The sequence below is a fragment of the Xenopus laevis genome, chromosome 1S (genome assembly GCF_017654675.1).
Source record: "Xenopus laevis strain J_2021 chromosome 1S, Xenopus_laevis_v10.1, whole genome shotgun sequence".
Classification (NCBI taxonomy): domain Eukaryota; kingdom Metazoa; phylum Chordata; class Amphibia; order Anura; family Pipidae; genus Xenopus; species Xenopus laevis.
In genome coordinates, this window is record NC_054372.1 from 163,741,277 (window position 1) to 163,766,018 (window position 24,742).

At 38.2% G+C, this 24,742-nt stretch overlaps 1 protein-coding gene across 8 annotated transcripts in view; it reads right to left on the minus strand.

Moving 5' to 3' along the window:
- The window catches only part of pam.S (peptidylglycine alpha-amidating monooxygenase S homeolog), a 111,344-nt gene that overhangs the window by 16,528 nt on the left and 70,074 nt on the right, over positions 1–24,742 (minus strand). For 3 of the 8 annotated variants that reach the window (XM_041573520.1, XM_018234114.1, XM_041573510.1), the window contains exons 13-17: positions 23,030–23,229; positions 21,509–21,577; positions 9,443–9,763; positions 3,919–4,048; positions 30–146 (exon numbers count right to left, since the gene is read on the minus strand). In XM_041573520.1, the coding sequence (XP_041429454.1) occupies positions 30–146; positions 3,919–4,048; positions 9,443–9,763; positions 21,509–21,577; positions 23,030–23,229 (837 nt within the window). 8 annotated transcript variants of the gene reach the window in all.

Sequence of the window (24,742 nt, forward strand, 5' to 3'; positions counted from 1 at the left end):
CAAATGATCCAGTAAGGAGAAATACTTACAAATTCTGCCCTGTTGACTTGAGGACTTTAGAAGTGTTCGGATCAACAACGAGAATGGTGCTTTCCTGGATTGGTCCGATTCCTCTTTGTTGATAAACAAAATTCCTATCAAATGAGCTGTGAACAGAAAAAAAACAGTTACCATGTATACTACAAGGGAATGCAATAATGAATGTACACCTGGGGGCCATTCACCAAGCTCAAGTGAAGGATTCGAAGTAAAAAAAGTGTTTTTTGGGCTACTTCGATCTTAGACTACGAATCGAAGGATTCGAACTAAAAATCGTTCGACTATTCGACCATTCGATAGTCGAAGTACTGTCTCTTTAAGAAAAAACTTCAACCCCCTAGTTCGCCACCTAAAAGCTACCAAACCCAATGTTAGCCTATGGGGAAGGTCCCCATAGGCTTGGCTAAGTTTTTTTGGTCGAAGGATAATCCTTCAATCGTTGGATTCGAAGGATTTAATCGTTTGAGACCCACCAGCATTTATAAGGAGAAAAATGTCCCCTATGAGCAGTCAACTCTCATTTTCCAATTTGAGTAAATTTTGCCAATTTAAGCACAATTTTTTTGGCCATTATGCTTGTAGCCTGCTCATAATTTTTACATAAATATACATATTAAAGGAATTGTTCAGTTTTAAAATAAAAACTGGGTAAATAGATAGGCTGTGCAAAATAAAAAATGTTTCTGATATAGTTAGTTAGCCAAAAATGTAATGTATAAAGGCTGGACTGACGAAGGGGCCCATTTACTTAGTTCGAGTGAAGGAATAGAATAAAAAATACTTTGAATTTCGAATGTTTTTTTGGCTACTTCAAACATCGAATGGGCTACTTCGACCTTCGACTTCGAATCTAAAGATTCAAACTAAAAATCGTTCGACTATTCGACCATTCGATAGTCGAAGTACTGTCTCTTTAAAAAAAACTTTGACCCCCTACTTCGCCATCTAAAACCTACCGAAGTCAATGTTAGCCTATGGGGAAGGTCCCCATAGGCTTTGCTATCTTTTTTAGGTCGAAGAAAAATCGTTCGATCGATGGATTAAAATCCTTCGAATCGAACGATTCGAAGGATTTAATCGTTCGATAGAACGATTTTTCGTTCGATCAAACTTTTTGCGCAAAATCCTTCGACTTCGATATTCGAAGTCGAAGGATTTTCATTCCCCAGTCAAATATCGAGGGTTAATTAACCCTCGATATTCGACCCTTGATGCATCGGCCCCCTAGTCTTGACTACATGCTGATGAATAGGTTCTCTGAGATGTGTCCTAGCAAGGCCGAGGGTAGCAATGCATGGGTTTCTACAATCAGCCCTTACAGTGTAACCTTGAGTCAGGTTTAAGGCTGGGCCCCTTGACCACATCAAAGGGCAATGTTAGCCTTAAAGTTGGTAAAAATACATGATCTCGAACTTATGAACTGCAAATCTGAAAGCTGATGGGATGCTGTAGAGGGGGGCATATGCTACACTGTGAATTCATTTTAAAGGGGAATTATCGTGAAAATGAAAATTTCATATAAGCTTCTATTGTATTTCTAAATACAATCTATTAAAAAATTCTGCATCGATTCTGAAATCAAGTTTATGTTCACTATCCCTCTCTCAGCATCTGTTTGTCTTCATTATGTCTTCATGCAGCAGTTGGGTGTCAGATATTCACTGACAGTTAGATCCAATATATCTTATAGCTGATAACTGATTCCAGTTCAAACAAAATCTAACAAAATAACTGCCTTTTGCAGAAATCCTGCATGTAGAAAGACATGATGTCTAGTGATTTTAATAGAGTGAGCTCTAATACATCTTCTAGGCAAAATGACCCTCCCATATAAGATATATTGGATCTAACTGTCAATGAATATCTGACACCCAACTCCTACATGAAGAGAGAATGAAGAGAAACAGATGCTGAGAGAGGGATAGTGAAGACAAACTTGATTTCATATTTTTTAATTGGTTGTATTTAGAAAGTTTCAGTATGCTGAAGCTTATGTTACATTTTCATTTGCGATAGTTCCCCTTTAAGATATAGCCTACAAAATGTGCCCCTGGATATTATTTTCAAATTTTTGAAACTATCACAGATGAGGTCAATAGAAAAGATAAGATTAGAGATGGAAGGTTGCAGAATAAGATCCCCACACTGTTTAATGTGTAGTTATTTTAAACACATTTACTGTAGCTCCCAACATGAAGATACACTACTGTAGCTCTATTTTCTAAACACAAGGGGGAGCCGAAGGATTGGATCCAACAATATGATCATTACCTATCAAACCTAAACAAAATCAAAGAAATAAACTGACCTTAATCATATTAAAATGGATTTACTTGCACTAGAATCAATTACTAAGGACCTCTGACATACAGATGACATCAAATATTTCCTACAGAACAAATCAAACTTAATACACAATTGAACATTTTGCTCAGGTTCACTTAGTCCACAGATCCAATAATATAAATAAGCCGCCTGTCCCTGTTAGAGGAAATAATGACACTGGAAACGTATACTTGCACCACTCAATAATGGGGTTATTTAATATCCAATTCTGATCACCAACTAAAATGCTGGGGCTCTATTTCCTTACTTCATCCTGCAGGATGCACTCCAGGAAAAGAGAAGAATGAATGGGTCCCAGCTATGGTCCCACAAAGACAATAAACAAAACATCTCAACTGTGTGCAAGTGAATTGTGTATGTAGGAAGTGTTATTAGCTGCACCATTTGATGCAGGCAAGTATGGCAAGTATTATTTTGCACCCTTAGCCGGAACAAATGGGATTATTTGTTTATTTTCCTCATCTGAGCAAACAGAACTGCTGCCACTTACATCTGTCAGTATTGTAAGCTGAACATTAACAAAATGAATGTAAAGACCACAGTAGAACCCCCCATTTTTCAGGGGACCAGGAAAAAATGATGTAAAATACGGGAAAATGTAAAATCAGGGAAATGTGTTAAAGTAACTTTTTCTTCAAGTACTGAAAGGATATAAGCACAGGAGTCTGTTTTACTTGAGATACAATATTTTCTGTTTTGATAACAAGGGTTAAACATTGCAGTGTTAATGTTACACTATGGGGGGCGTGTGCAAGACTCTCTGTCAGTCACATACACAACCTAAGGGTAAGGGCACCCTGGCGATTCGGGGAGATTTAGTCACCTGCAGCATGGCACACGCAGAGCTTCGTATTCCGAAGTCGCACAAAGTTTCCTCATGAGGCGTCTTTGGAAAATGACGCGCCGCTTGTGCCATGCCGCAGGTGATTTTTCATTATAGCCGGCGGAAGACAGGGGGAAGCCTATCGGGGAGATTAGTCGCCCCAAAGAAGAGGCAATTAGTAGTCAGGCAACTAAATCTCCCTGAATCGCCAGGTGTGCCTTTACCCTAAAGCAATAAGTGATTGCTGCAGGACTGTATAAGGGGCAGACTAATTGGGAGTGACCATTTACAGGCAGAGCCATGGCAAAATATAGAGTGTACATCTGGTTAGTATTTTAAACCTCTTTATTTCACAAATAATAACATTCATAGAGGAAAAAAAAAACAGTTTTTGGGAACATCAGAACAAAATTAAGATGTAAAATCCGGAAAAAAATCCGGGAAATGCACCCACTGAAATGTATTATAAATTGTTGGGACCACAAATAAAAAACGTAAAATGGGGGGAAACTTATAATCGAGTTTTCACTGTATTTCATTTGCGCAATTTGGACCCCTGTCTTGGATTCTTAAAGCATTAGGGTGATGGAGGCTGCACAAGCCCTTCTTTAGCTGTGGGTATGCAATATTTATTACATCGCTGCAACCCATCCACAGGGTCAAAAACCTTTGCTTAAATAGGGAGGAATAGTGATGAAATATATACTTACTTTTCATCCCAGACATGATCCCCCCTGTGGAAAATAACCAAATTATTCTTGGGATCCAGCGCTAAACCAGACACTTGTCCCACTTTGAGGTTCACTCCCGGCCAGTCTGTATCTTCTTCTAGATGGACATCTGTACACAGGAGAGAAATGTGACCATTGATTACAATGAAGCTCCCCAATAGAAATGGTGGGAGTGGGGTGTGAGCAATAATCAAGAATTGTCACTGCTCCCCCTCAGTGTGTGAAAATTACAATTTATGTTAATGGCAGTTTCTTTATTACTCAGCCATGTGTTATGCCGGATGTTAGGCATTCACCTAAATATTTCAAGAGAGAGGACATTATTGTAGATAGCTGCTTGTCTGCACATGCAATTTAATGTTCTTTCTTGCAAGGCATCACAACTAAGAATAAATGCATCCCCCCCATTGCAACTCATAATGCTAACACATTGCATGCATCCATCTTTTAAATGCTTTATCTTCACAAAATGAACAGAAAGGTTGCAATGATGGGATGCAGCTTAATGGACTTGCCAAAATGATTTTGTGGTATCATCAATACACTGCACCATTCAGGTTCAGTTATGATTCCCAGTACCCGCTGCACACACACACATATTCAGGCTTTACTCAGAACTTTGTATAACAGATGACACATTTATAGGGAGATGTAGACTTATCCCTTAAAGGAGAAGTAAACCCTAAAAATTAATATGGCTAAAACTGCCATGTTTTATATCCTGAACTTATTGCACCAGCCTAAAGTTCCAGCTTCTCAATAGCAGCAATGATCCAGGACTTCAAACTTGTCACAGGGGGTCACCATCTTGGAAAGCGTCTGTGACACTCACATGCTCAGTGGGCAGCTATTGAGAAGCTAAGCTTAGGGGTCGTTGCAAATTACTGTATATTGTGAGTGGGTCCGTAAGCTCAGTAAGTGACAGCATCACAGAGCACGTGCAGTGAATCAGCAGAAAAGAAGATGGGGAGCTACTGGGGCATCTTTGGAGACACAGATCTTCCCTGCTAAAGGGCTGCAGTTGCATTGGGCTGGTACAGAAGCCCAAAACATAATGTACAACATTTCTAGCTACTTCTTTAGCTTAACTTTCTTTGTCCTTTAACACAAACCACACTTACTTATTTAGATACTTTCCCTGCTTATCTATAGCTTTAGCAACACATGTATGGTTTTACTACAGCATGAGAAATGGGCCACTGAAGTACTCTTTATATGAATTGTTTGCTTTCATGTTTACTTGTGTTAATTGCAATGTGAGCATTTTCTGTCTTGTATGAGAATCCATCATGTTGCTCACCAATCCCTTAGATGTGGCTCCCAGTGGCCTCAAAGCAAAGGCTCAATTTTAAATTCTTGGCTTGGAAGCAAGTTTTTGTTGCATAAAAACCTGCTGTGCTGCCAGAAATTCCCGTAGGCTGCCAGTCCATACAGGGGTCACCAAATGTCAAGTCAAAGCACATATTTTGCACCAACCATGAAAATTTTTTTATGCTTGTGTTGCACCCCAACTGTTTTTACATCTGAATGTTGCTCACAGGTACAAAAAAATGGGACACCATCTTCTCAAAACCTTGTTTCTTTTCAAAGACCCCATGAAGGAAATCATACTTTTAAAGACACGTATGGCTTGTAAAGGTGGTATGGCACAAACCTGGTTTTTATCCCCCTTTACTATGCAGAATCCAAAAGAATTAGTTTTGCATTGAAGTTATGGCCCCTCTTTGAAATGAGCAATGTTACTTTCTACTGTGTCCCTTGCTGAATTTTGAAAAAAGCCTAGTGATAACAGTCCTTATTCCTGCACTGTATAGATCATTATTTAATTAATTGAATAACCATCAGCAGTACTAAATGGGAACAGAAATGTGCGCACTATTTAATGCAGTAACTGCATCAGTGTTAAACACATGCCATAAAGCAAAATGTACATTTATGTATTTTATCTTGTCTGATTATACAAAAAAAAAAAAAAAAAAAAAAAAAAAAAAACTATCCTATTTGTGAATTAGGCCCTAATGGCTATAAATGTGCCCTACAGTTGTGGTGCCATGGCAAAGCTTTCCTATTGGTCTAACTGGGAGCCAACCAACAGCCCTTGCTAGCAACAAAGCAACGACTCCCTTGTACTCCTTGCTGAATGTTCTCCTGCATGTTGCATTTTTTGTTCAGTACAGTTTTGTATTTTCCATTACAGGCATCATCCTGCTATTGTGTTGAGCTACAAGCATTGTCTGTTGTCAGGTATGATAACAGGAGTCAATGAGGATGCTTGGGGGTAGGAGCAGATATTGAAGCAGGTGGGAGAAACCCATTATTATCATGTCACGTTAACAAGTGTTGTGACACGATATGTGTGTTTTTGTGTGGGTGTGTGTGTAAAGATGCATATCTACCTTAAAAAATACAAATTGTCTGGTGTTAGTAAAGACTATTTACCTTTCAGTAAGTATAAATGATTTAGTGACAAAACCATGAATTATATCTTACTGTTATGACAGGGAGAACCATCATTTCTAAATATAATATTATAGTCATGCTAAGCTGGAGACACTGTAATATTAAATATATAGTTAACCTAACATGGCTAGGCTTTATATTACAACTACTTTAAGCTGCAAGCAACTCAAATCTCCTATCTTAGAGATGTACACCTCAGTGTCACAGCACAGGTTGTTGGCTGATTCCTAGGCTACAAAAGGGAAAGATCACATGCCATAAAAGTGAGGAGATCTCTATCTAAGATGTAATGTTACATTCCTTCAATAGATATAAAACTGGGAAAAATGTGGAGATGGCAAGAATTACAGCCCCATTGTAGTTTTGGGGAGAAGTCTGTGCTATAGTCTCATCATAATCGTTGGGGAAGATTACTCTTGTGTCCCTTGGGAACACCCAAAATGAATTTGCAAGAAAAGCAGCAATCATCTTTTTGTTTTGCATCAATGTCAGGCAGGACCATTTTCTGTTCATGGTTAAAGCAAGGGGAAAGACACACAGAGCAACTAGTAGCAGCTATTTGTCACGTCTACACAATAGACATTAGTGATAATTTGCTTTGCTAAAACACTACATGTGTTTTAGCAGAGGGAATTGTCAGTATTGTCTATAGCAGGGCATTTTGTTGCTGCTACTAGTAGCTCTGTGTGTCCTCACCCTAAGGGCTAGTCCACACGGGGAGATAGCGACGCGTTTGCGGTCGCGGCGACAAAGCGCCGCGACAGTCGCCGCGACCGGCGCAGGCGACAGTTTTGTATGGGCGCCTATGTAAAAACGCCTGTGCTAACCACACGAGGCGATGCGCTTTTCAACAGTCGCCTGAAAAAGCCTGGCGAGGCATACAGTGAAATATCCTTTGCCAGGAGCACCATTGTCCCACCACCGATCTTGCACGCCCCCTCCCCAAGGAACTTTACTAGCAAGATAAATGTATTATAAGAGATAATATAAGTCTTACTGTTAAATAGAGCAGAATTTTGATTTTACACTTCTCAGGAGGCCAAAGTCAATGTGATATAAATTGCAGGAAAGTGTAAATTCAAAGGGAAGATACATGAGTTTTGTGCTCTTGAGACTATAAATAAAAGATGTAAAAGCAAGAAAATGTAATATCTGGGAATGTAAAATGGAGGTCTGGCTGTATGTGGATATAGGAAGTCACCTTGGAGTTACATATATGTATTTAAGGTCAGAGTATTCGTTAAAATTTTTATATTCAACAATATATTCCCTACATTCAAGGAACACAAATTCAGCACTGTAATACAGTCTAGTGCACATGTAGTACTTTCATATAATGGGGGGGGGGGTGTTACATATTTCGCACAATCGATCCAGGGACTAGTCCAATTGCCATTTTGGAGCCAGGAAGAATTTTCCCCCTCTGAGGCAATTGGAGAGGCTCCAAATGGGGTTATGGGGTTTTGCCTTCCTCTGGATAAACTAGCAGTTAGGCAGGTTAAAATAGGTTGAACTAGTTAAAAGTTTGAACTTGATGGACGTGTGTCTTTTTTCAACTAAACTTACTGTGCTACTATGTTATAGGATAGAAGTAGAATTAGGAACAATAAACAGTAGCCTTGCATTCATTCAGAACAGTTAGACATGATAGCATGTATTCTGTTAAGGCACACAACGTTGCTCCGATATTTATTAACAGCTCTGATGTGCGGCACAACCCTTTACAACAGGTTTGAATAGAAAAAGAAGAGCACTGTGAAAAGGCAAGATGTATTTGGAAACATTAAGCTGTCAGGCGACAATGTAAAGAGAGTGCGGAGAGCAGCCCACGCACAGATGTCTGCCATGCATGAGGATTGCCGAATACTCAGATGGAATCTTCACATGCTGTATCATTATCTAGCGTTCCACATTTGTGTGAAATACTGAACACAATCAATATCACAAAGACCACAACACAAAAGAAAAGGGAGCGATGTCATCATGGTTTGCTGCCATAGCAACCTGAAGGGAATGAATGTGGGCCTTCCCTACCCAGAATGCAGGATTAAAAATAAAGCCCTGTTTCACCCCTACTGATTTCTGTTCCACGTTTCTGGCCAGTGGTGTAAGTAGATATTACTGGGCTCCACATATTTTTAAGGCCCCCAGGTTGACCAGTTTTAGCAATATTTATTTAAATTGTATATGAATTAGGACCTCCTGGGGCCCCCTGTAGCCGCAGGGTCTGCTTCCTCTATAGTTACGCCCCTGTTTCTGGCTCTACCCAGTCAGGTGGGTGCAGCAGAAATATATGAGCACTGTGTGTACCCTTAAAGGAGAATTCAACCATTAACTAAAAAAAACCCTACCCCCCTACACAACATAGACACCCCTCCCTACTCCCCCCCAGCCTAGATGCTACCCTGGGAAATGCCCCTAACTTTTTACTTAACCCTTGGTGCAGATTCAGGGATCGCAGTTCACGGCAGCCATCTTCCGTGTCTTCGGTAATCTGAGACTGAGAACGGCGAATCGGCGCATGGGCAGTTGGAGCAATTTCCCAGTTTGCGACAACTGCACATGTGCCGAAATAGTCAGAAATTGCTGAAGCACCGGGAGAAGACGTGAAGACACGGAAGATGGCTGCCGCAAACTGCGATCCCTGAATCTGCACCGAGGGGTTATTAAAACGTTAGGGGCATTTCCCCGGGGTAGCAGTTAGGCTGGGGGCAGGAGGTGGGGGGTCTACATAGGGTAAAGTGGGGTAGGGTTTTTTTAGTTAAGGGTTGAATACTCCTTTAAACGGCAGGGGGATAGTATATACAGTAGGTGATTTGCAAGCAGTGACATGTTGAGTTGGAACAAGACAACATAAGGGTAAATATAATGACGCTACAACTGCAAGTTGCATAAAATCTGTATACAACTGTAACCGTATAGAAGAACAGAGAAAACAGTATATATAATAGTATTACTGTATATTATAAATGACTTGATTTCCCTTCAGGTGTTGCTAAGATGACTGTAGCAATGAGCATGGTTTAGAACATTCCCAACCAACCTCCTAGATGCTGCTTCACCCTGGTGTCGGCTCCAGCAGGTCTAGCTTGCTGCACCTGGGGGAGCGTATTCCATGGTGGTCTCATGGTGGATTCTAATTTATGGAATTTGTGAATTCGGTCTCTGACCAAAACCGTGTTAGGCTTCTTGTCGTGCCCCAGGATTTGCCTGGTGTAATACCAGCCAGGGTCTTTCTTTTGCACAACATTAGTGATCTCAGCTACAAGGTCAGAATCTAACATATCTGTGGGGTTGTATTTATGGACATGTACAACATCTTCCCTCTCGCCTAGCAGTTTGGAAACAAGGGAATAGAAATCACCTGTATAGAAAAGAGATAAGATAAAGAAGTAAAATATTAACACAAACTTCAACACAATGGTGGCAATCATGCAACGGATACCGAAAAATAATAACACCGTTGTTTTGTTGGATGAGTGCATTCACTTCTTGCCTTTCTGTTCATTTACATCATTGTCAGCAAAAAAAGTAATACATTTAAACTCTTTTTATTACTTTTTATTGGCTTTCCACCAATTTCAGCTGATCCGGTTCAAGTAAAGAATAATCCTGATTGCAATCAGCACTAGAGCCCTTAAAAGGGTGGTTCACCATTAAGGTAACTTTTAGTACGGTATGTTATAGAAGGACGCATTCTAAAAAAAACGTTTCAATTGGTTTTCATTATTTATTTTTTGTAGTTTTATGGTTATTTGCCATTTTCTTTGCAGCTTTCAAATGTACCCTAGCTACCAGATTGCTTAAAACGCCAATTGAAGAGCTGCTGAATAAAAAGCTAAATAACTCAAATACCTTCAATAATAAAAAAAGAAAACCAATAGCAAATTGTCTCAGAATATCACTCACTCATAATAAAAGTTAATTCAAAGGTGAACAACCCCTTTAAAGAATTAAAGGGATCCTGTCATCGAAAAACATGTTTTTTTCAAAACACATCAGTTAATACTGCTACCCCAGCAGAATTCTGCACTGAAATACATTTTTCAAAAGAGCAAACAGATTTTTTTATATTCAATTTTTAAATCTGACATGGGGCTAGACATTTTGTCAATTTCCCAGCTGCCCCCAGTCATGTGACTTGTGCCTGCACTTTAGGAGAGAAATGCTTTCTGGCAGGCTGCTGTTTTTCCTTCTCAATGTAACTGAATGTGTCTCAGTGGGACATGTGTTTTTACTATTGAGTGTTGTTCTTAGATCTACCAGGCAGCTGTTATCTTGTGTTAGGGAGCTGTTATCTGGTTACCTTCCCATTGTTCTTTTGTTTGGCTGCTGGGGGAAAAAAGGGAGGGGGTGATATCACTCCAACTTGCTGTACAGCAGTAAAGAGTGATTGAAGTTTATCAGAGCACAAGCCACATGACTTGGGGCAGCTGGGAAATTGACAATATGTCTAGCCCCACGTCAGATTTCAAAATTGAATATAAAAAAATCTGTTTGCTCTTTTGAGAAATGGATTTCAGTGCAGAATTCTGCTGCAGCAGCACTATTAACTGATTCATTTTGGAAAAAAAATTTTTCCCATGACAGTATCCCTTTAAATTTTAAATGGCAACCAACAAAATATACAGATAACGGTTTGTGTACATAAATCCAAAAAACTCAACAGCAGAACCATTTAGGAAACGGGGCATAACATTTCTTAAAAATCCAGTTTGACATCCAGTTTGACTTTGCTCTGATTTTCTGTCCAACAATTAGGCCTAGTGTATAATTCATAAATATTGTTCAGCTCAGCAGTGCTGTAAGGCTAATGGAACATGGGTCGTTTTGTCCTCCATTGACATTCAGCACAAAACAGCCTGACCCTAATAAAGGAGCCATACACAAATGATTGTATGGAACAATCTTATCTAAGGGGGCAGATTTATTAAGGGTCAAAGTGAAAATTCTAATTTGAATTTTTTTTTTGTCAAAACTCTCAAATTTGAATTGTGAATTATCCAAACTCAATTTGAGTTTTAAATCGGATTGGAATTTTGAGATTTATCATACTCTGGCCCTTTAAGAACTCGAATTAGACTATTAAACCTGCCATTTGCTGTATAATGGGAGAGGTCCAGGTATCAATTTGGTGAGGTTTGCAGCATTCCTAACATTCAAGAAAAAAACTTGCAGCGTGTTTTTTTAATTGAATTCAAGTTTAATCCGAGCTGAGAAAATTTGATTTTATTAATAAATTTTACGAATTTAGAGTTTATGGGAGTTTTAAAATGCCACCCAGACCATGTCTCATGACTGCAGTGCTGAAAAGTGTTGAAGATAAACAGTGTTGCATTTGTGGTGCACTATTCTGAAATGCAAGACCTGCACCCAAGGGATAGGGTGCAAAGTGCAGATAATAGAATACTTTGCACCCCCATTTTACACTTTGTACATTGCATCTAGCCTGCCATTAGTGAGTGAGCCCTCATGTGCTTCATTTAAGGAGTTTGCCATTATATGACATTAAGAGCCCCATTTGTCAAAGATCGCATTTATCTCATTATTTTCTAAAAACTACTCCAACCAAATCCACACTGGTTTTTTCCCCTTATTTATCAATACAATTTGGGAAAATATCCTGTGCAGGAAAAACCCCCCAAAAAAAAATTGTGGAAAAAAACGAATCATAGAGATTATTTGGATTTTCCACCCAAAAACCACAAAATCCTTCTGATTATTGTACAAGGCTCAGCACAGATCAAGATATCTTCGGGACTTCTCCCGATTTTCAGATTCTGCCATTTTCCATCCTCGCGGTATAATAAATCCAGAAAAAAATGTGTTTTTTTCCCACTAAAAATATGGATTTTATAGTAAAAAAACATGAATTTTTTGGGTTTTTGACAAAAAAATAAATAACCCCCTTAAAGAGATGACAGGTGGGCCATTTCATCTACTGCTGTTCTCAAATAGAGGACAGTGATAGTCAAAACGCCAGTGTGCCATTCTAACTTATTTCTCATGCTGTCAATTTGCTGGTAGTCTAACAAGCGGACAGCAAATTGCTAATTAGTTGTTTTGGTTACAAAATTGCACGTGTGAATTTCCACTCTATAGGAACCAAAATGACGAACTGGAAACACTTTGTTCACATTAGACAAAGTAAGGTGAGCAGTATTGTAGTGTAAGCAAAGCAAAGGTATCATATTGAGATACTCCCAGTATGTGCTATTTACTCTAGTGTAATGCAACACTCTCTTTGCGTCATACAAAGCAAAGGTTCGTTTGCTCTGCCAAGAATTCAAAATGGTATAATTTACATTTGGCAAGTGTAATTAAACACAGGTTTAAGCTTTGATTACATTCTATAAATAGGAACCAACCTTAAATTCTGAAAACAACAGCAAGAGAAAGTAGTGAAACAAAGCCCTTTTTAGAAAATATAATTGCAACTACAGTTCATGTTTTTTAATTAATGTTTTATTTTTTTAATTGATTGTCCCTTCCCTTACATACTGGTATAATGCTAATGGAACAGGTCATATAGATACAAGTATTTCAGATACGATTACACCCACTGAACAGGATATGTAGAGTGACGGAACAAGATGCAATCATTGAGATTTGAGGTTCAATTGTTCCAGCTTTCCTCAATGTTAGCCTCAGAGAATTGTTCCATGTGTCCTGAATTTAGTTAATGGAGAGACGTTTAAGTCCCTAAAAAGGTACAGAAACTCACAAATTCTTGATTCAGGGATGCTAGAACAACCAATACGGTTGAGTCTTGTATGGTTTTTATGCCTTGCCAAGTCTGACCTGTATTGTGTTCAGAGTGCAGAGGACCTCTTGTATTTGTCTATTTGAATTTGGTGGTTACAACCTCATTGCATCCCTGCTTAATGTTTTTAAAAACACACACACACACAACCTTCCCTTATTTGTGTTCCTGCCTAGTCCAGTTCCTGTGTATTTGTTCAATGCCTGACACATCTTGATACTTCTTAGTCCTACTTTTCATGATCTCAGTCATGTTCATGTCTGTTCCAGTTTATACTACAGTTGTTTTCTTCTACCTCCTGTTCCAATCTCTCTCTTCAGATCTTTGCCCATTCCATATTGTTTCTACATGTTCTGTTCTTAATCCATCCTTGTTCTAATCTGTCTCCTAGTCCCATTCTTGCCTGAAGAACTCATCACCTACATTAAAGCTGGCCATACACTGAAAGCATCATTCGTTTGGCCAATGTGAGTGCCCCATACCTGGGCTGTTAACCTGCTGACTTGGTCCATCTGCTGATTGTATTGTGTATGGCAACCTTAACTCTAGTTTCAATCATTTTCTCTGCAGTATCTGCCATATCCCTTGATAGATCATTGACACCAAAACAGATTTGCTTAAAATGGAGAAGGGGCTTTTAAAACTCTGCAATTATGCATTCATCAATACGTCTTCCCTTTGAACAAAGGAGTAAAGATGGCCACACATGTCTAGATTTTGCCAGGCAGTTTGGCCAATTTCTACCGTATGGACTGTATATCTAAGCATGTATATATAATCTTATGGAGCTGTTGAATTACATATACTGTAGTCTGTCCAATCTGAATATTTAAAGGAACTCTGCACAAGCTTTTTGAAAAGTAAACATAATTTAAAGCAATTTTACAATATACATCAGTTAAAAAATATGCAGACTTTTCATGATTTTTAATGGTTTGGAACAGTTTCCTAAGCCTAGTCCCCTGCTCTCCTGCTGATCTGTCTGACTACTTTGCTGAGCTGGCTGACTACTGTTGCTTTGTATCAACAGCCATCTGTCCTCAGCCTGCATCCTCCAAACCCCACAATTCCCTGCATATGTGATTTCAATAAGAAACAGAACATCACAGTGCAATGCATTGTGGGTTATGTAGTTCCTGCATGCTGTCAGTAATATCAGTGTTTAGTCCCTCCTTCCCTGCCAGGATTTCAAATGATGCAAAAAGAGAAAAACTGCTAACCAGCTGGATTGCACCATAGAAAATGGCATTTATTCATACTTTTTAAAGAAACAGGTAACTGTGATGGGTATATTAGGGGTTTCTTTTGTTATGTGGGCCTCTTTATCTAATTTTGGTTTGGAAGCCGGAGTTCCCCTTTAATCTCCTGATACACATTGTCAGTGGGTACATGGGGCACCAACAAATGGATACAATACACAATTCCTCCTCACACCTCCTTACTTGATTTTCAAGGGTGCATACACTTCCTGGCTGCTTCCAGGTCAATTAGTATTCAGCACCTTTATATAGAAGGAGCACACCTGCTGGCCAATGCCTTTCAAACCATTTATTACAGCAGAAAATACAGTATAAGCTTTCGGAGAATACCCTTCCTCTGGGGGATACCCTTGCACATGAGGAAGGGCATACCCCCGAGGAAGGGTATCCCCCGAAAGCTTATACTGTATTTTCTGCTGTAATAAATGGATTGAAAGGCATTGGCACCAACACATGGGACACTGGGAGGCCCTGCAGCTTCCCTCACAGCCCAAACAATAGTACTTGGGAACAGCCTTCTTTGGACACACTGTACAATATCTGACTGATTGGTCCATTATAGTCAGCTTTTCAATGTACAATTGGAAAAAAAAAATACAGTGCCCTCACAGCTCATGCTTTGCTAGAGGTCAGATGTTCAAGGATACTAACCTACAGCTTTCAGCTCCACAAAGAACATTTGGAATTATAGTTCATTGTGCCAGACATGTTATGAGCTCATTTATTATTATTAACATGTATTTATATAGCGCCAACATATTGCGTAGCACTGTAATTTAGAAGATAATCTGTGTGTAGATATCAGTGTTACAGATGTAGGAAACACAAATATCTACACACTGATCACCTACTTATTGGAATAAATTCACATGCAATCAACCTAACCCCTACCAATACACACACACCCCAAAATAAGAACAAACACAGCTTCTTCACTTATTGGAAATATATTATGTTTGATTGTTGCCCTACAAATGCTTTTTTTCATGCACCTGTGGATGAACCTACTTACAGGATAACCGCCAACTAACCAAATGACCTTAATAGACTGTGTCATGTTTGCAAACAATCTTTTACTTCCCAAAGATTTCAACCAGCCTTCTGAATGCACAAACCTAGGAGACAAGTCCCTCAGCTCAGGAAACAATTACTACCGTTATTAAGCCAATTTCATAAGTAAATTATAATTCAGAAAAATGCTCACGTCTCCATCTGCATTGCTTCAAGAAACCACAGAGGCAACATGTTCTACTCTGCCACCAGAGTAAAAATACAGTAAATACTACAAAGAGTCCACCGATAAAAAATAAAATAAACAGCATACACACTGTAATAGAATATGCAAGTGAATATTTAACAAAATACAAGAGGCACCAAGACAAAATGATTTTCCTCATGTAATAGGCCAGCAGTCATGTGAGATTCCAATTGGAACATTGATGCTACTCTAGATTACTAAGCAATAAACAGACTTGGCATTATAGAAGTGAAACATTCCATATACAGGTATGGGACCTGTTATCCAGAATGCTCGGGACATGGTGTAATCTGTAATTTGGATCTTCATACCTTAAGACTACTAGAAAATCATGTAAACATTAAATAAACCCAAATAGGCTGGGTTTGCTTCCAATAATTAATTATATCTTAGTTTGGATCAAGTACAAGGTACGGTTTTATTATTACAGAGGAAAAAGGAAATCATTTTTTAAAATTTGGATTATTTGATTATAATGGAGTCTATGGGAGACAGCCTTTCCGTAATTAAAAACTTTCTGGATAACGGGTTTTCCAAATAACGGATCCCATACCTGTACTAGGAAACAAACACAACAACCCCAACAGACTCAGTATTATGGCAATAAAAACTATATGGACAGTTTAGTAGCCATAAAGAAGCACACACAGATTTCCAATTACTTGAACCAAAATATTGAGGGTTTACAGTGTCAGATTCCAACTGGAACTCGGCGGCCAGTACATTTTTCTGGAACCAACAGAGAACTGAAGCCTGATTAGCTGCCAGCTGATTTTTCAGAGTTGTGCCAACAGTGCAGACCATAAATCAAATACAGATGCTAAAAATACTTTTATAAATGCTATTAGTTGCAGTAATCTTACAGAGATTATCACTAAATTCTGTTTGGAAATGTAAAATCCCTAAGGGTAAGGCCACAGAGGAGATTCGGGGAGATTTTGTCACCTGGCGGCTAATCGCCATGTCTTTTGCGCTACTATCTCTCCGAACTGCCTCTGCGTTTTTCCCCATAGGCTACAACGCAAAGTCACCTGCGCTAATGCACACGCGGAGATGTGTTTTCTATAGTCGCCCGAAGTTGCCTCGGTGAGATAGTTGCGCAAAAGACGTGGCGATTAGTCACCAGGCGACAAAATCTCCCCGAATCTACTCGTGTGGCCTTACCCTAAGGGTCTGGCCACACGGGGAGATTAATAGCCAGACGACAAATCTCCTCTTCTTCACGGCGACTAATCTCCTGATCTGCCTTCCACAGACTAAAAATGAAAATTGCATGGGGGCAGACACTCAGAGCGATTTGTTTTCCGAAGTCGCCCGTAATTGCCTCATGAGGAAACTTCAGACGACTTTGGAAAACGAAGCTCTCCGAGTGCCTGCCCCCAGGCAATTTTCATTTTAGCCGGCGGAAGGCAGGGGAAAGCAGATCAGGGAGATTAATCGCCACAAAGAAGAGGAGATTTGTCGCCTGGCGACAAGTCTCCCCGAATCTGCCCATTTGGCCAGACCCTCAAACAGGTGGCAGTGTGACCTTATGGGGCAATTTTATTCATTTCCCACTTTTGCCGTGATTCAAATAAATAGTGGAAAAACATTGCTATTATCAAAAAATAAAAAATCTTGCCGTCTGAATCTTGCTGAAATGTTTGTTCTTTAAAAAAAAAATATGATTGTGGCCAAAAAAAAGGCTTATGGGTTCAATATAGGGATTTCCATCTTACTATATAAACTCAGTGGATTTGCCACCCAAACCCTGTACACCCTGTACATGGGCACAAGGCAGACATGAGGCACTGTTGGCTAGGCACAAAACTGTTTTGTACAGAAATTATAATTAAATAGTTGTTTAAATAATAAGTTTTGTTTGTTTTAAGACATTGGTGAAAAGCCAAGTATATGAAACAGAATCTGTTGTGTAACTTTAATCAGCAGAACGTTATGGGCACTGATAAATTAGCTCTGCTTCCTTCCATTTGGCTACCATGTTTCCAACTTCAGGCAGACAATTACACTGTCCTGTAAATAGACCGACTTCCCTCTGCCAACTTGCAAGTGCCAATTTCTAATGGGTTACTGCAAAAGCCATCTTACCTGCTGAGCACTGTATTGTAAAGCAACTTATTTCTTGTACAGGTAAGGGAGCTATTAATTATCTGAAAGCCCATTATTCAAAAAGCTCTGAAATATAGGAAGGTCATTTCCCATAGGATCCATTTGATTTAAAAAAGTAGTTATGATTTCTTTTTTCGCTGTAATATTAAAAAAAGTGATGTTCACTGGATTGTAATTAACTTGGTATATATCCATAGTGTGTGCAATAATATTAATAAATTCGGATTTTATAGTTACAAAAACTATTAATAAATAAACTTTAATAAATAAACCCCTACATTTTTGTTACAAGAGTTGTAAGAATGGGGATCCTAATTATGGAAAGACCCCTTGATAGAAATTATACAAAATACATAACTTTCAGAACATTAAAGGGGCCCCCTATTATGGGGATGAGTAATTGGGAAGGAGTAATTTTGTATCATAATGGAAACTCATGAACTGTAGCAGGGAAAATGTATATATATTATTTCATTTTACATTTTTTGATACCCATTTTTATGGAAATAGCGTATGGTTTCGATGGACAGCGAAGTAGGAATCAGCAGGTGATACAATTTATTACTTTTTATGTTAAAGGGTAAAGATCTAAACTCTACAAGATGTGTGACAAGTAAACAGTGGCCACATTAAGCAGGCCACCAACTGAGGGATGTGAGACAGAATTGAAAATTTATTTCATTTTCACTTTTATTGCGAGGCAAAGACTTTGGGAAAATTTCAGTGCTCAAGACAAATGATAGGGATCTGGATCGAGTTCAAGGAGATGCTTTTTAAAGTTGTACATTTGTCTATTATTAAGATTAATATAATAATTTAAATTATGATGTTTGAGTTTTCCTTTAAACACAATAAACTTTACATGCATATAAAACATAAGGAAGCTCAGAAATGACATCATTCATGGTACAAAGTAAAAATTAACTCATTGTAAAAATAGAAGACCCACCATGTCATATTTGTCCCCAAACAATGATTATTTCTTTATAATTACAATAACAGAGAAATGTATACCCTTTACCCTATGATCAATTTACCCACCCCATAACAATTCAACATTAGAATCAACATAATCAATTAAATATTACTGTTAATCATTTCATTTTTAATATAATGTAAATATATTATTTTTCCTTAATGAGCCATCTAGGTTTTAGTGCCTATAATGTGTATATCCACAAATTCTTCTTAAGAATAGTTACTTCATTCCACTACATACTGTATAATAGGAGTCACTGACTCAGCGACCAAAAGTTAACAACAGTTGAGACTTGATTGTCAGCTTCTTTTAAAAAGCGACTTTTGGGCCAAATTCAGTTTAATTAGCAAAGTTGATCTCTTAATTCAATTCCATAATTTCCAGTAGAACCAGATGCAATTCAATGAGAAAAACTGGACCTGAATTAGAAAAGTTTTGTCTCCTCAAATTAAATCTCAACTGTAAGTTTTCACATGATAAACCATAAAATTAAGATTTCTCACGGAATTGAATCTGGGCCCTTGTCAAATTGTGATGTATGTACACAACTTATACAATGGATGGATTTGTGTCTCCTAGATGTGGCCTCTTGTGTTTATATCTACTCATCCAATTCCCTTTGCAGCTATATGGAAGGATTCTTTAAAGGAGAACTAAAGCTTAACTTAATAAGTAGGCTAGAAATGTTGTACATTATGTTTTGGATTCTGTACCAGCCCAAGGCAACCACAGCCCTTTAGCAGGGAAGATCTTCCCAGTAGCTCCCCATCTACTTTTCTGCTGATTCACTGCACATGCTCTGTGCTGCTGTCACTTACTGAGCTTAGGGACCCACTCACAATATACAGTACACAAAGAATATAAATGTCACAATACATAAGGCTGATTAATAATTAATACAGATAATCACTACATGGCAGCACAGATACCAGTGCAACTAGCATCAGAATTTAATAATCAGCCTTGTAGCATCAGCTTACATTACAGACCAACCTCATTTTCTGCTTGATAATTGGAGACAACACCTACTTTGCTTCTCAACAGCTGCTCAGAGCCCACTGAGCATGTGAGTGTCACAGACACTTTCCAAGATGGTGACCCCCTGTGACAAGTTTGAAGTCCTGGATCATTGCTGCTATTGACAAGCTGAGACTTTAGGCTGGTGCAATAAGTTAATTGTATAAAATACGGCATATTTAGCCATGATCTATTTTAGAGTTTAGTTCTCATTTAAATGATTGGGTCATCCTCTTCAACGGTATCCTCCATCACACTGCTCTATCTCCTAAGGTATGGAGACCTAGAGATATTGCATATTATGATGAACGCTATCATATCTTAGTAACCCATTATGACCAGCAAGTATGGTAATCAAGTCTACTTTGCAGTTTAAATCTAGTTCATACTATGTACATCTTCAACCACAAAAATAATTGGAAGATCATGGCGTCTCAAAATAGGTCTTTAAAGCAATGCAGGCATCTAAATTCACCCCCTATACACTTGAGAAAGGGCACAAAAGGCCCGAAACATGTCATGTGAATAGTAGTCTGCAAATAAAAGAAATTAAATCACAGCAGTATTGATTGAATTGCTCTCCTTAAATATTTTGATTGGAGGTTTACCTAAAGGGTGAGCGGTTCCCTGGATGAGGATTAAGTCAAAGGCAGAGCATAAGAACATTCTCTAAAAAGGTTCAACCCCTATACAAATGATTGAGCATCACCAATGTTTAGGAAAACAGCTGGGACAACGTTTTTGCATATTCAGTTGTATTTAAAGAAAAAAAATAGATCCAATGGGGTACCACTAGATCCCATCATTGCCACAGCTGTAGATAGTGTAGAATATATATATATATATATATATATATATATATTGAAATAAAGATCACCTTCCCAAGGCCACTAACTGTTTGCAATGAGTAATAACTTTCCAATTTTTTCCAAGTTAGTTGTATCCAACTGATGTTTTACCTCATTAATATACAGTAATCCTGCTTAGCACCAGGTTCATAGACAACTTCATTATTCTGTGTAAGACCATTAGCCAATCATTTCTGGAGTGAATGAACCTCGGGTTGGGGGGGGAAGTATGCAATGCTCAGACATTGCACTGGAGATGATGAAGCTACAATTTGGAGGTATGAACCAAGCTTCATTAACATATTAGAACTACTGACAATTACCTCCAGCACAGCTGCTTCTTACAAGAATTTTGAATTAATTCAGCTAACATAGCATAATAAAAATGTCAGCAACATCATCCAATCAACAAACAGAGAGAATAACCAAAGAAATCAACCTATAATGGAGGTTTATAAGCCTAAAGGAATAGCCTATCCCTAAGAAAAAATTTAACAATTAAATACAAAGATGCAAATCAGAATTCTTTTTTAATCCCTTCAGGCTTAATATGAACATTAACATTCTGCTACCAACGCTTTCACAAAAAGAGAAAATTTCCATTTCAGTAAGGTAATGGTAACAGTTTTCTGAATGCAGGCAACCACAGACAAGATAGACAAAAATAGTAAACGCAAGAATAAGGAGAGGGCTGTCGGCAGTCAGGACATGAAGAATGGCTAAAGAGGTTATGAGTTTTGCCTTCTGTATCAAAAAAGCTGTAAGTAGCCTGTATAAGAATGTCAAAAAAATTCTGTATAAATAAGTGCATTTTCAATATGCCAATAACCAATCGTAAGTGAGGACATTTCTGGTATCAGCCCAATTAACACATACCCTGATTTAATACTTCTTCCTCCTCCCGTTTAGGCTGCTGAAGTGCTGTATTCGTCTCAGCCTCAGCTTCTTAAAAATAAAGTAGAATGCAATCATCAAAAGATATCGATCTATCTACACACAGTTTGCAAGTAGGTAAGTCACAGTATTTATGGGTTACATTTTGCTTAAAGGGGTTGTTCACCTTCCAACACTTCAGTTGGTTTCAGAGAGTTCACCAGAAGTATCAACTTTTTCCAATTACTTTATATTCTCTTCAGGTTTCCCAGGAGCAGCTCAGCAAGTTTGGTCACAGACTCGCACAACTGTTACAATTTGACAACCTTAAATGCCATAATTTGACCTAAGCATTACACATTCTGTTCCAGGTCAACTGTTTAGGCTTGATATATTAGTTGTTGAAACAGAGCATGCTCAGTAGGAACTGAAACTGTTGAGAAATGTATCAACAGTGATCCCCAACCAGTAGCCCGTGAGCAACATATTGCTCACCAACCCCCTGGATGTTGCCCCCAGCAACCTCAAAGCAGGTGCTTATATTTGAATTCCTGGCTTGGAGGCAATTTTGGTTGCATTAAAAAAAAACAGGTGTACTGCCAAAAAGAGCCTCCCATAGGCTGCAAGTCCACATAGGGGCTACCAAATAGCCAATCACAGCCCTTATTTGGCACCCCAGAGACTTTTTCGTGCTTGTGTTGCACCTCAGCTCTTTTTAAATCTGAATGTAAAAAAGGTTAGGGATCCCTGAACTAAAGTATGTAACCATATCAGTTTAGAGAGTCCACTGGTTGGCTTACTGAGCAACCTCTGGGAACCATTGAGAATGGTAAAAAATGAAAACAGAAGGGATGTTAAACAAGTTATTATTTGTAACGTAGACTTTGAAAGCAACTGGTTTTGTCAAATTACCCTTTTAATTGCAAGGAATAAACATAATACAGATAACTAAAACATTAAGGGGCAGATTTATCAAGGGTCGAAGTGAATTCGAGGGAATTTTCAAAGTAAAAAAATTCGAAATTCGAAGTATTTTTTTGTATACTTCGACCATCGAATAGGATACTACGACTTCGAATTCGATTGAAAGTAAAATCTTTCGAATATTCAACCATTCGATAATCGAAGTACTGTCTCTTCAAAAAAAAATTCCAACTTCAATACTTCGCCAAATTAAACCTGCCAAAGTGCTATGTTAGCCTATGGGGACCTTCTAGAGCATTTCTACATTTTTTGAAGTCGAAGAAAAATCATTCGATCGATGGTTGAAATACTTCTAAACGTTCGATTCGAAGGATGTCATCTTTCGATCGAACGATTTTACTTCTACTGCAAATGGTCAAATGTGATGTAAAAAAACTTCGACCTTGACTAACTGTATTTTTTTTTTTTTTCAAATTTAGAAATCAGAGACCAATTGAAACCGTCCAGCATACTACTATCTACATCATGCTAACAGTAACTGTTAAGGCAAACCTTATTTTTTTTTTTAAATAAAAAAACAAAATAATTAATCAAGTTTACCTGTATGGTGGTGACCATGTCCCATCATCATCATCATCATCATGTCAGGGCTTACAGGAATCGGAACATTTGCAATCTCAGGGATGTTTTCAAATAGCTTTGGGTTACCTGTCTGTACACAGGTCATGTATGAAGTAGCATGGGCAGCATCCATGTAATACATGATGTATAAATTACACATTTCATCTTTAGCTGTGCCCCTAAATAAAGAATATAGGAAATTAAATTCAGCATTTGTTTTCTATACAACAAGAACATTTTAGTCTTTTCCTCTCTATTATTAAATAATTAAATCACATAATTTTTTAATTTGTCCAAGAATATATCAGGCAGACAAGCCCTAAACAATGACCATGGTCCATAGAATGCAGTTGGAATATTAGAAAACTGACTGGTTTCTATTGAATACATCATACTGCATTGATTAAAGCTCCATTAAAACAAATAGCTGATGATCTGCAATTCTTTAATTTGTCAAAAAGCATATTGTCACAAATTACCACTGAAAAACTTGAAGAGAATGCAGGTTTTGGGTAGCACAGTCCGAATTTTTCATGTAGTGGTTGAGTTACGTAGAATACTACAATACATTATTAAAATGATTATAAGTTGACAGTGCTGCTGCATCAGAATTCTGCACTGAAATCCAGTTTTATTTAATATTTAATTTTGAAATCTTACATGGGCCTAGACATATTGTCAGTTTCCCAGGTGCCCCACAGTCATGTGACTTGAACTCTGATAAACTTCAGTCACTCTTTACTGCTGCACTGCTAGTTAGAGTGATATGACCCTCCCTTTTCCCCCAGCACCCCATTAGCAGCCTATTTACAGAACAATGGGAAGGCAACCAAATAACAGCTCCCTGACACCAGATACCAAATCCTTGGTACATATGAGAATAGCACTCAATAGTAAAAATCCAAGTCCACTGCTACTCCTTCAGTAACATTGAATTGGAGAAACAAAAGCTACTCTGAAAGATTCATCATGGAGTGCTGGCTCTTTCTGAAAGCATAGGATCAGGAAAAATGACCTGAGATGGCTGCATACACACCAATATTACAACTAAAAAAATACACTTGATGGTTCAGGAATAACATTTTATATGGTAGAATGAATTATTTATAAACAATGTAATAAAATATAATAAAATAAAAACTACAACATAAACATTATGACAGAATCTCTTTAAGTATTCACCAAATGGACTCTCATTCACACATAGTGTTGCCACTTTTCAGAAAAGTAGTAGACAAGACAAGGGTGAGTCAGTGAGGGCGCAGTTCCATTTCATATGGGCTACAATAATGATGTAAATGGGGTGGAGCCATGATATCATCAGCCTAATCGGAAGGGAAATTTGTGAGTTGAGCGGCTAGAGGGGGAGCTCAGAGAGGGTATTTGGGTGTCCTGGGAGTGGATTGGAGCATCGACTGTGGAAGAGGACTAAAATTGAAAAACCCTAATCACAGTGGTAAATTTTCTGAAAGTGTCTCAATAAAATCAACCTATGGATTGTTATAACATATATTATGGCGAGGGGTAATTTAACTTGGCTTTATTACCTGCATTAACGTTCACAGAGCTAAATTCATCTAAACCTCCCCTTGTTCAGTTGTCTTATGGTGTCTTAAGCCATGTGATTGTTATTCACGCTCTCAGTTTCATATTTATGCTGCAGTTGGGAGGCAGATACCGTATATAGATCAG